Below are 13,447 nucleotides of genomic sequence, written 5' to 3' on the forward strand. Positions count from 1 at the left end.
CTTCATCACTTTTGCTTGTGCACATAGTAAGCACTTAATAAATGCTTTTCATTCATTCATTTGAAAAGTATTTGTGTTATATAGTCATGAGAGATCTGTGTAATATACAAGTTTTTGGCTTTTCTCCATCTTTATTTCTGAACCATATTTTCCAGCATTTTTCTTTGTCCTTGACTATTCTGACCTTTGCATTGAAGTCTTAAAATATCAAACTGTGTATTGCTTTAATTAGGAGGATCTTACTACATTCTTTGTAGAATTTCTGTACCTTTTTAGTCTCTGCAACTGATATCAGTGCATAAGCTGTGGTTATCTCCATGGCAGCCTTTTTTGCAAATACTTGTCATGATGATCAAATGTCTCATGATATCTTATTTCTTGTTGCCTTTGGATACCTGATAAACCATTTTCTCCAGCTTCTTATTTTGCCTCTTCAAGAGAAATAAAGGCTTTCTTATTAGAATGTGAGCTCTTTGAGGGAAGGTACTGGATTTTTTGTTGTTTTGTATTTGTATTTCTTTGTATTCCTACCACTTAGTGCCAGGAGTGTAGTAGTAGCTGCTTAATAAATGCTTGTTGACTCTTGACTGATTTCAAAGAGAACCTATGAACCATTAATTTGTCCATTTAGCTGCAGTTTCCTTGTGTTATTCAATTTTGTTTATAGCAAGAATGTCAAGATAAATACCATTCAGTTCTTTTTGTACTATAATATGTCTGTTCACTGGTCACTGAATAAGAATTTTGTATTTCAAGTACCAACAACTAAGTTAATATTTATAGGCTGTCTAAAAACTGTGAGATTCTTAGTACCAAGGGTGTGCTGGTAAATGCTGGTAGATGGTGGAAAAAATGTGCAAAGGGCTCATATTTAAGCTTAATCTCAATTATTAACATTTTCTCCACCACTTTCTAAAGTCTAGTCAATCAAAATAAATTAAGCCCTGATTCATAGGTTTGCCAGTTTCCAAGACGTAAATGCACTTCCAAGTCAGTTCATCTTGGCTCCAGCATACTTCTGCTTAGCACCCTCTGGAGGAGTGCCCCACTTTCCCTCGCCGGGGGCCCCCCACTCCTCCCAACTTTAATTGTAGAAGTAAGGGATGCATAAGATTGAGGAACATTTTGTATTTTTCTTTGTTTCCTGGGTTGCTATGGCCAAATAATTCATCCCCCAAGTAACCTGCTTACTAATGATGAACCACCCCAAACTTAGGTAGGCTAGTCCTTGGAATTCAGACATAGCATATTGCCAGGACCACATTTGGAGCCTTTTCAGCTTGGTAGGATGTGCTAGCTACTCCACTGATAAAGCCTTTGGTAACACAAACTCTTCTCCCATGCCAGAATGAGGCATTGGAATAAGAGTTTGTAGGGGTTAAACTGAAAGCACTACATTAAACGTAAGTTCTAATTATAAGACATAGTTCCTTATTCTCAAGGACCTTACAGTCTAATCAAAGGATAAGACACCATCGAAGATAACTATAATACATATGACAAGTGCATTAAGGAATAAGTAACAAAACCAGGTACCAACCATATTAATCTCTCAAGGTAATGTTAAGGACAAGCTTTCAAGTATTCTCTTCCTCTGCCTGTCTCTTTCTCTCTGTGTCTGTGTCAGTCTCTGTCTCTCTGTTTCTGTCTGTCTCTCTCTTTTGATGCTCTTTAAAAAAGCTATCACTGTCACTTTCTAGTGCCTTCTCCCTTCCCTATCCCCCATTAGAAACTTCACTGTTGCAAGTAAGTACAATCAAGCAAAATAAATAAAAACATGGGCCACATCTGAAATTGACCTTATTCCATACTTATTGTCCACCATGTCTGCCATTTGTGTGCCAGTAGACAGGAAGAATACTAAAATGAATCTCAGAGTATAGATTTTTTGACCACAGTATTAGAGTTGGGTCTCTTTATAAGCCTGCGTAATATTTACTTTGAATCCATGATCTTACTGCAGTGGACATTTCCTCCACCAAGGCAGATGATAACCCATTTATACTTCTTCATGCTGTGGGATTCTTCTCTATGTTCTTCTGTAATACCTAAAAGATAGACTTTACGTGTTATAGACCTCCCTCTGGGCCTTTTAATGTTTTACGGATGCTAGTGCAATACATGTGTAACTATTTTTAACTGCTGTATATAGAATAAGACAAAGTGAAAAAATTGAGGTAGGAGGATACTGCTCTGCTATAGTGTTAATTATCTGTCACTTGCCTTTGATGTCTGCGTACTTGTTTACTTTTTATAAATTTAACAAATAAACATTAAAAAAAGAACATCAAAACTGGAAATACCTTGGAACATAGAATGTTAAATGACAGAATGTAGAATGTTAGTGCTGGAAGGGAACTTGTTACTTCAATTTTAAAAGTTCAACAAATATTAGAATAAAGAATTCAATATACAATTTAACAAATCTTAGAATAGGAACCCATTACACCTAGCAAGGTACACACTTGATTCAAAGCCTGTTTCTGACACTTCCTAGGTGGGGAAGCTTGAGGGAAATTACTTACTTTCTCTAAGCTTCAGTTTACCAATCTGTAAAATAGGGATAATGCCTGTAGTGCTTACTTCATATATTTAGTATGAGGTTCAAGTGAGATCATGTATGGAAAAGTTCTTTTCGAACTTTGAAGTTCAAATATCAACTGTTATCATTACTAGAATATTCATTATAGCTCTGACAGTCTGTATTCTATGTTTAAATAATCTAGGCTCTAACATTCTTTTTTCTAAGATCTTTTTCCATGTCTATCTGTCTTTTAAGGTCCTCTCTATCTCAAACATATTGTGTTCCAGTTCTAAGGTCCCTTCTATCTTCTAACATTCTATGTTCTATACTTGAATATTCTTTGTGCTAAGATTCTTCTAATTCTAACATTTTTTGAATTTATAATTGAACCCAAAGGATAATCTAACAGGGTATATGCAGACATAAAGGGATGATGAGTAAAAGGCACAGTGTTCTGTTGTAACCCACTCCTGAGGCAATAAATGGAAGGAAAAAAATATGGTATTTATTTTTGAGAAAAGTATCTTACAAGTCTGGCCTTCATCTTCACAGTGGGAGTCCCTTTAGAAAAATCAGCCCGGCATGCCTCCCAACCAGCACACTCATTTATAACACCATAAAGCTCTGCAGTGATCAAAGGCATTTTAAAGTAATTCCTTACATGTCAACACTTTCGTGACTTGCCTTGAAATTCAAACTGGCAGTTGAAACACTGAGTGTGGCAGGATATCCTGTTCTGGCTCTCCTGGGGTCAGTAAGTAGGCTGATGACTCTCTCTGGCACTTTGGTAGTGATTTGCCTCCCAAACTCGGGATCTTGGAGTGGATTAGGGACATGTTTAGAACTGTCTGGTCAGCCTAGTTCATAGAACTTCAAATTGGAAGAGACCTCTGTTATCTAAACTTACTATTCCTGCCTGAGGTGGGAATCTCTTTTATGATTCCAGCTGTGAAGAATGGTTAAAGCTTTTCCATATCGCTCTAAGAGTGTAAGCAGTCAATCAATCAATACACATTTAATAAGTACCTAGTTACTCTATGCCAGGTACTGTCTTAGGCACCAGGGCCACAAAGACAATAAAAAGCAGCAGAGTGTCAAATGATAATAGTACCTCACATTCCCATAGTGTTTTAAGGTTCGTAAAGAGTTTTCTTCATGAAAGCCTATGGGTAATATAAGCAATATTGTATTATGCCTCTTTTAGAGACAAGGAACCAGCCTAAGACAGGTAGGATGATTTGTCCATAATTACACCAACTTGTTAAGCACCAGAGCCAGGATTCAACCCCTTGTCTTCTGATTCCAAAGTTCTTTGTACTACACCTTGCTTTTTGTCTCGAATGGATCTATTACAAGGGGTAGAGGTAGCAGACAGAATTATAGAACCCTGTCAGGGCTAAAAGGCCCTTCAGAGATCATAAGATTGAGCTAGAAACTACCTTAGAGATAGTGTAACCCCCTCATATAGTCATGAAAGAGTTGTGACTTGCCCAAAGACATGCAACTAACAAATAGGTCCCCTGACTCCAAATCCAGTATTTTATCCCATGCACCATGAGATTATCTAGTACAACTTCTTGTCTAATAAAAAAAACCAACACCATTTAACACTTCCAGTAACAGGGAACGCACTACTTCCCAAGGCTTCCCATTCCATTTTTAGACTATTAGGGATTTTGCTTTTTATAGTAAGCTGGCATGTTTGCCTCTCTAACTTCTACCCATATCTACAAGGATGCTTATACAGGAGAGCTCCTCTTAACAGCTATAAACCAAGTCACTTGTGGTGACAAAATATTTTTTCATAGCTCTCAGTGCCGCTTCATGGAGAAACCTAGTCAGTCTGTACACCATACTGGGATGAGTATACTGTAAGGTGAGCATGAGTGGAGATAGCCAGGAGTAAACTGTCACCACAAAACACAGATCAAAACCTAGCTTCTATTCCAGTCTTTATCTGACACAGTTTAAAAGCTTGTATTTTAAATCTAGTGATTTGGGATCATTAGGTCTTCTTTGATGCATTTCCAGCTATGCCACTTGGGAGTTTCTGTCAATGAGCTTGGCACACATTCTCTGCAACTTTGAGTCTTAGCCTTGTGTGGTTAAATGACTTGCCCAGGGTTGCACAGCAGCCTGTGTCAGGGCCACAACTTGAACCCAGGTCTTCTTGGCTTTGAGCCAGCTTTCTATTCACCATGCCACATTGATGCTCTTCATTGATTAGCAACCAAAGAATTCAGATCTCATGGAAATCAGGCAGAGGATCTGTGATCATTTATGTTTATTATTCTTATTAATATTCTTATTCTTAGTAATAATAATAATGATTACTCAGTAGTTTATAGCACTTTAAGGTTTATTAAGTGCTTTTATCACAATTGCTGTGAGAGGGAGATAGTATAAAAATAACTTTTTTTTTTACAGATGAGGAAAACAGGATGATAAAGCTTAAATAACTTGCATATAAAGCTGCACAGCTATTAAATGTCAGAACTGGGTTTTGGATTCAGTTTTTCTGCTCTTGAGTCCAGTTCCCTTTCCATTACACCACTCTGCTTCTCTTAATTATGGCATTTTTTTCTCTCTGCTTTATTTCTTTGGAAGTGGACAATAGAACATTAAGTCCTTTCACTCTCCTCCTCAGGCTGGTGTTGATTATTCCTTTAGGGTTAGGAGGGAATGAAAGATCATTTAGTCTAATCTCATTTTACAGATGAGGAAATTGAGTTTCAGATAGCAGTGGTGAACCATCCACACTCACGTAGCTAGTAGGTGTTAGAGTTGGTCCTTGGGACCATGTCTCCTAAGTCCAAGGTTCTATTGCCACTAGACCCACACTGAAAGTTCACTTAAAACACCTGTAGAGAACATGTACCAACCCTCTCATTTGATAGATTAAAGAAACTGAGGTTTGAAGAAGGGAATTGATTTGCCCAAGGTCACACAGTCAATTTAGTAGCAGAACTGACACTGGAATAAGTCTTCTGACTCCAAGTCCAGTATTAATTTTTTTTATGGGAATTTGTATTTCCTGAAGATGTCCTTTCAAGCTAGTGATATAGACCCTCAAAGAAGAGAAAAAGTGAGGGTAGAAGACTGGGGAAGGCAGGGAGGGACACTGGGAAATGATCTCTAAATATTTATTTACTGTGTCAAGAACCATAAGAGCTATAGAAACAGAAACTTGGAATAGTTGGGGCTAATGACCTGTATGTCTGAAATATTTCAGTTGCATTTGTAGTTGTGTAAATTTAGAGAATGGATGAAAATTGATTGGCAAATTTCTTATATTGAAGAAGTAGTTTTGGCTGGAAAGTTTAGCTTACTCAGTAGTCTACCTAGTAAATAAATGTTCCTAGATATTTATCCCTCAACTTATTACTGAGAGACTTGATAAATAAAATGAATGTTCTTACTACATAACTGGGGTCAGAAGACCTTGGTCCAAATCTTAGATTACCTACTTCTTGGCCATGAGTCATTTTCCATTTCTAGCTCTAACAGCTACAAGGGACCTTTTAAGGGATTTTATATGGGGAAAAAGCACTGGATATGAAGCCAAGAGCCCTGGAGGTTCATATAACCATTCTGACATCTATGTGACCCTGAGTAATCCTCTTTACCTTTTTGATTTTCAGTTTACCCATCTGTAAAAAAGGGAACACTGTCACTTACCTCACTTGAAGCCAGGAAGACCTGGGTTCAAGTCCTGGCCCTGACACAGACTGCTGTGCAACCCTGGGCAAGTCATTTAACCACACAATGCTAAGACTCAAAGTTGCAGAGAATGTGTGCCAAGCTCATTGACAGAAATTCCTAAGTGGCATAGCTGGAAATGCATCAAAGAAGATTCCTAGGGCTGACATACCTCAGGCTTATTGTAAGGATGGTCCTTTGTAAATCTTAAAGTATTATCTAAATGTGTATTACTATGTTCCAAGGACCTTTCAAACTCTTAACATTTTATGCTTTCAGAACTCTTCCAACTCTGATAGCTCATATTAAAATAGCACATTAAAAAAACCCTGAGACTTGGACCAAAGTCTTCTGATCCTAAGATCAGTGTTCTTTCCACTCTGTATTATCTACACTTATGGCCTTTTATGTTCTATACTGCCTTCATAGCACTTAAATTATTCTAGTATCCTTTGTCCTAAAAAATAAACTTGTGACATTCTAAGCTCCCTTTTAATGCCGACTTTGGAAATTTAGGTAGGTAAAAAAAACCTTGAACAGTAATTTTTCCTAAATAGCCACTAGGGGTCAGTATATCACATATAAATTTTAATAGATGAGAAAGGCAAGATAACAGGAGGCTCATCTGCTTTGCATCTCTTTCAGCCATCCATGTATGTAAATTGTTACAAGATAACAGGCAATAGGTTTTGTAGCAAATTCAACAATAGGTTTTGAATAAAATTGAAGATACCATCAACCTTAGACTAAGAGCTCACCTTGTTCAGTCTCACATTATCACTGGTTGCATAAAACTTCATTCAGTCCTCGAAATCTTTTCAGGGTGGGGCAGTATTTTATTTAACTGTTGTTATAGAATGCTTAAAAACTGGAAGGAAATTTATCATCATTGAGTTAAATGTCCAAGGAGAATGAACAAACATTCTGAAGTGGATTATTTTTAAAATGCAGGTGGCAGACAGTGATATGAATGTGGAAAATAAAATTTAATGTCTGTGGGGATGGTGAGAGGACTCACATCCTCAACCATATTGTATGAGGATTAGTTGAAGGAAGTGAGAATTATTTGACTTATGGAAAAGACATGGAAAGGAAATAATCACTATCTTCACTTAATTCATCTAGCCTCTTTTAAGTGCTGTATTATACAATGAGCATAATATAAAGACAAGGAAAAATGGATTCTTTTCTCAAGAAGCTTATAATATAGTAGACAAAAGACTATTGTACTAGCAGCCAGAAAACCTGGGGCATAGTTCTGGTTCTGCTTCTAGCTTGCTCTGTGACCTTGGTCAAATCGCAACCTCTTAGCCTTCCTCATTTTCCTTATCTGCAAAATAAGAAGTTTGGAGGAGATAATCTCTAAGCTTCCTTCCAGTTCTAATATTCTGTGACTTTACTGGTGTAACATCAGAGGATAGCACCTGAACAAAAAAATGGAACTTTCAGGGAAATAGATTTGGGTTCATTATGAGGAAGAGCTTCCTAATAATTAGATCTAAAGTGGAATGGTTTGCCAGACTAAGGAGTGAGCTTCTCACCACTGGAAGTGTTCAAGCAAAGTTTGGATGACCACTTTGTGGTTTGGATGATATCTCAAGGATGTTGTTGAGAGAATTCACCCTTTCATTAGGAGGTCTAACCACACTACTTTGAAGGTCCTTTTTAATGCTGGGATTCTGAAAATTTGTAAGCAATCAGTTACTAAACTAAAAAGTATGAAGCTCATTGGTTTCTGAAACCGATTCTGTATCATATTTGAAACTAATTTCCCATGCCAATCAGAATAATTGAAACTTTAAAGTTATTTTCATGGCATTTGTATAGGACTTAATGGACATAACATTTAGTCATAGACTATTAAGAGTTAGGAGGAACCTAATATAGCACATAAAAAAACTTATAAAACACCTTCCTTCCCACAACCCTATGAGGGTAGATAGGATTAGAACCCTAGAATATTAGGGTTGAAAGGGAACTTAGAGCATAGGATGTTACAGTCAGGAGGAAACTTAGAATAGAGACTATCAGAACTGTGAGGGATCTTGCAAATTATCTAGTCCAACGCTTTCATTTATTTTTAATATTTTATTGATGCCTTTTGATTTTGCTATCTCAGTCATTTCCTAGTACCCAAATTCTTCATTTTACAAATGAGGAAACTTGGGTCCAGAGAGAAGAGAGAACTTGCCAAGGTCACACAGACATTTAGTGAGTAAAACTCAGATTTTCTAGCTTCTGGTCTAGTGCTTTGTCTACTGTGTTATTTCTTTTTAGGGTAAGAGCACAAGAAATATTCAGTTACACAAAATGGCTGAGACTATTGACCATGAAGTCTAATTTATTTGAGACATATCTACTGCATTCAAAGGAGAAAATATTGCTTTCAGTAATGTATTGAGCCGTTAGCATCTTCAGCCTAACAAAGCCCTCAGTGAGGAGAATCAGCCATCAGTGCAAACTTGGCATTTTTCATTTTCTGATCTATAATTGTCATTTGTGTGGTACACTTGTTGTTTACTGCAAGATGCCAAATGTACTAATGCATTAGATGCATATTAAATAACTACCCAGCATCAAGGTCATAATTCTAAGAAAGGCTGCCCTGTTGAGGTACCTTGCAGAATGAAATTGATTTCTTGTGATGCTACATTCTAGAATCTTGCTGACAAGGAGAAACAATTGATGTGAGGCAGTATTAAAGCCTTAAATGTTTCTTCTTTGTTAATGCTCTTTTACAAGCTGGAGGTAACTGATAGTGCCTAAGGAATTGGCAGAAGATTCACTTAGAAACACAGTGGGGAAAGAAGTAAAATCCAGAGTGTGGAGGTGCCACATGGAACTCTCACAGTGAATTGAACAACAACAACAATTGAAGTGCTTACTGAGTTCTAGGCCCCACAGATAACGATAACTAAAACGTAATAGTTCCTGTCCTCAAGGAGCAAATATCTTCTTAGAGTAATAGATAGATAGATCATTAGAAACGAGACAATTTCAGGAGAAAGAGCCCTAAAAAGGATGTGTATCAGGAAAAGTTTTGTGTATGAAGTGACACCAAAACTGAGCATTGAAGGAAGGCAGCTGCTACTCTGAGAGGTGAAGGTGAGGAAGGAGGCCAGTCCTGGCATCTGCAATGGCTCAGAGATAGGAAATGGACAAAACAATTAGTTCACCAGTTTGTCTGGAATGAAGAAGAATGTACAAAGAGAAGTACCATGAAATATCTGGAAATATCTGGAAAGCCATATTGCAGAAGGCTTTAACTGCCAGGCTGAGGATTTTCTGTTTTATCCTGGAGGAAATAGAGAACCACTGAAGATTTTTGAACAGCAAAGTAACATAGTCAGACCTGCAATTTAGGGAAGTTAATTTGGCAGCTGTATCAAGGATGGGTTGGAGAGGGGAGAGACTGAGATTGGGGAAACCAAGCAGAAGGCTACTCTAGTAGTTGCAGGCAAAGGATGATTTGATGAAAGCCTGAATTAGGATAGTGGTGGTATGAGCAGAGAGAAAGAATGTACAAGATACGGTAGAGGTAGAGTCTAGCACCACTTAATGGTTGTTTTTTGGGCCCTCCTGGCTCAGAGTGAATGTAAATAGTAATGTTTCTCTTTTGGCTAGCAACCCTGAGGGTCTTCTCCTCCCAGTTTGATTTTTTTTTTAAATTAAAGGGGCCATCCCTTGACTCACTGCTTAAAGAGGCCTATTCACTGAATAGGCATTGCCTCACTCAAAGTGAGAACCTGAAAAGACCTTAGCTTAAAAAGGCCAAGGTCTCCCATTGCATCCTGGGCCATCTCCGATTATTCTTATGGATATCTGGCTACTGGACTCAGATGGCTCTGGAGGAGAAAGTGAGGCTGGTAACCTTGCTCAGCCCTCCCTCACTCAAATCAAAGTCAATTGCAAGTCATGTCATCATCTCTCTGATGTCATGGTCCTCTTTGAGAATGAAGGACAAACCACACACAAGAGGTAGAATCAACAACCCTTTCTGGGAATTTGGATGTGGAAGGGATAAGAGATATAGAACAAATAGCTTGAATATATGGTAGATTTTTGAAAATTATTATTATTATTATTATTTAGGTAATTGGGGTTACGTGACTTGCCTAGGCTCACACAGCTAATAAGTGTCAAGTGTTTGGTCTGAGGCTGGATTGGAACTCAGGTCTTCCTGACCTGAAGGCTGATGCTCTATCCTCTGTGCCACCTAGCTGCTCCTAAAAATTATTTTTGAGTTAACAGAAATCTATTTTATGTTCCACTCACCATCAACCCCACTGGGGGAAAAATAAAGAAAAACAAATTCATTGTAACAAATATGCATAGTCAAGCAAAACAAATTCTCTCATTGGCTGTGTTTTTAAAAATGTGTTTCACATTCTACACTTGAATCCATCACAGGTGGTGGATAGCATACTTCACCACTGGTCTTTTGAAATCATGAATTGGTTTTGCATTGATCAGAGTTTTTATAGCTTTCAAAGTTGTTTATCCTAGATATGTTATTGTTATTATTTTTTTAAGGATGAGAGATACCTTCTGACATGTTTGTAGGAAGCAAGGAAGAAACCAGTGGATAAAGAAAGAATGAAGACAGACTGGGACTGAGGGGTGGGAGGGGATGGAGATGTCTTTGGGGAGTTGAGGCCCCAGAGGAGACAAGAGCAAGAACACAAATAGAGATTGGTCTTGGCAAGAAGAAGGAATACTTCATCAGAAAATGGAGCAAAGGAGGAGAAAAGGGGGCAGATGTGAAGGAGTTTTGACATATGAAGTAAAGGAGAAAGTGTAGCTCAAAACAGATGGGTGGCCTTGATTTTTTCCATAAAAGTGAGAGAGGGGGGAAGTTCTTTGAGGGAAAGAGAGGAGGAGTGAACTAGGTGACGCCTGAAGATGGAAGGGAAGATTTGTAATTCCTTTTCTGGGGAGTGTGATAGAAAGTCAGTCAGTGAAAAATAAAAGACTTACTATGTAGCTGGGAGGGCCTAGTTGAGATCAGATGTCATAAATTTGTAGTGAACTCATCATGTTTGCCTGACTTACTTCAGCAGTGTTCACTGGCACATGCAAGTCAAAATAGAAGAGTTGGATGGTGGGGATAACCTAGAGTTTGGGTTTTGTTAGAACTGAATGACAGTGATAAGAGGGCAAGGAATTCAAAGGTAGAGGATAGTTTATTATTAAACTGATGAATCATTTGTCTTGATAAGTATCTAAGACTCTGAAAGGAAGAAGGTGAGACCAGAGCAGGGGCAATAGACTGGGAGAATAAGGAAGGGGTGACAGGACTGGAGCAGTCAGGGTAAGGAGGAAGAACAGGCTTAGGAGAAATGAGGTAGAAGGGGATAAGCTGATAGAAAGTTAGGATCTTTGAAAACTGAAAGCTAGTTGAGTTCTCACATTGAGAGATACGTCTTTTCTGGCCATAAGGGCCCAGATTATACTCCCACCTCTGCTTATTAGCTTTGTGACACTAATCAAGTGACTTCCCTCTTTGAGCCTCAGTCTCTCCATCTGTTAAATGAAGGTGGTACTCTTAGTACCATCTACCTCATCGAGGTTTTGTGAGATCAAGATAATGATTGCAAAATCACTTACAATTGTTTAATTACTGTAAAACCTCTTAATTGGTTTCTCCATTTCTGCTTTTTCTCTCTTCCCTAATCCTGCACTATCAGAGTAGTCTTTCTAATATATCAATGTTATATTCTCATTCCCTTCTTAAAAACTCGTATCACTCTCACTGCTGCTCTAAAATCATTATTACAAGTTTCTGTCCTGTATTGAAGTGAAATCTTCCTCCCTATATTTTCTACCCATTGGTTTTAATTCCTCCCTCTGAAGATACACAAGACAAGTATAATCACTCCTCTCTGCAACAGCTTTTTAGATATCTGAAGACAGCTGTCATGCCCCTCTGTCTTTTCTTCTCTAGGCTACAGATAATGGCTGCCTTCACTAAGGCTCCATTTTGAGGATTTAAGGCAGCTTTTATTAAGTTGGAAAGGCTTTAAGGACCAGCCTGGTGAAGGACTATATGTCCTACCTTTCTAAGTGTGAGGATGCTCATGACCAGGTTTGCACAGGGTATGAATTTTCTGGTCACAGCAAATCATGAAGTCACTTTCTGAAAGTATTAGGATCTGTACCCCTGGAGGAGGTATCCACATTGATGCTATCATAGATGCTTGAAGTATTGAAGAATAACTGCTATTTGTATAGTGCTTTAAAGTTGACAAAAGTGAGTTCCAACTCTCATCTCATCTGACTTTGACGACAGATTGGTGAGCTAGCTTGTCTAACTGTTACTAATCCCCTGTTGTACAGATGAGGAATCTAAGGCCCAGAGAGCTGAAGAGTCTTATCTGAGATCACGTAACAAAGTCAGAGCTGGGACTCAGACTCGCCCCTTTGCATTGCCCTTTCCATTATACATCGCTGCTTCTTGTGATCGGTTTCCTCAGTAGTCCTCATATGACATAGTTTGGTGTCCCATCACCATTCTGGTCGTCCTCTTCTTGATTAGCTTGCTGAATAAGCCAAGGAAATAGTTTTCAATATTAACCTCCCTTGTTTTTCCTCTTTGTTCCTTTCAGGTTCGAATGGTGAAAGATGGTGACCCCTCCTGGAAGCCCACTTTCATTGTAAAGCCTGATGGTGGTTGTCAAGGTGATGGAATCTACCTCATTAAAGACCCCAGTGACATTCGAATGGCAGGAAACCTTCAGAGCAGGCCAGCTGTTGTCCAGGAATACATCTGTAAACCTCTCCTCATTGACAAACTGAAATTTGATATTCGTCTGTACGTCTTACTAAAGTCTTTAGAACCCTTAGAGATTTATATAGCCAAAGATGGACTCTCTAGATTTTGTACAGAGCCATATCAGGAGCCTAACTTCGGAAATTTACATCATGTATTTATGCACTTAACTAACTATTCATTGAATATCCACAGTGGAAACTTCATTCATTCTGACAATGCCAATACTGGCAGCAAAAGGACTTTCTCCAGCATCCTTTGCAGACTTTCTTCCAAAGGAGTTGACATCAAGAAAATCTGGTCAGACATTATTTCTTTGGTCATTAAGACAGTTATTGCACTAACACCAGAGCTCAAAGTATTCTATCAATCTGATATACCAGCAGGAAGGCCTGGGCCAACATGCTTCCAGGTAAGCCTTTAAATCACTGGTACAGAATCACAACTGAGAAGGT

At 38.3% G+C, this 13,447-nt stretch overlaps 1 protein-coding gene across 3 annotated transcripts in view; it reads left to right on the plus strand.

The window, feature by feature from the left end:
* TTLL11 (tubulin tyrosine ligase like 11) overlaps window positions 1–13,447 on the plus strand; it is a 253,372-nt gene that overhangs the window by 52,577 nt on the left and 187,348 nt on the right. For all 3 annotated transcript variants that reach the window (XM_020967575.2, XM_078150148.1, XM_020967578.2), the window contains exon 4: window positions 12,829–13,404. In XM_020967575.2, coding sequence (XP_020823234.1) covers window positions 12,829–13,404 — 576 coding nt within the window. The remainder of the gene's footprint in view (window positions 1–12,828; window positions 13,405–13,447) is intronic.

This window comes from Phascolarctos cinereus, unplaced genomic scaffold, assembly GCF_003287225.1.
Source record: "Phascolarctos cinereus isolate Bilbo 61053 unplaced genomic scaffold, phaCin_HiC Scaffold_2;HRSCAF=192, whole genome shotgun sequence".
Classification (NCBI taxonomy): domain Eukaryota; kingdom Metazoa; phylum Chordata; class Mammalia; order Diprotodontia; family Phascolarctidae; genus Phascolarctos; species Phascolarctos cinereus.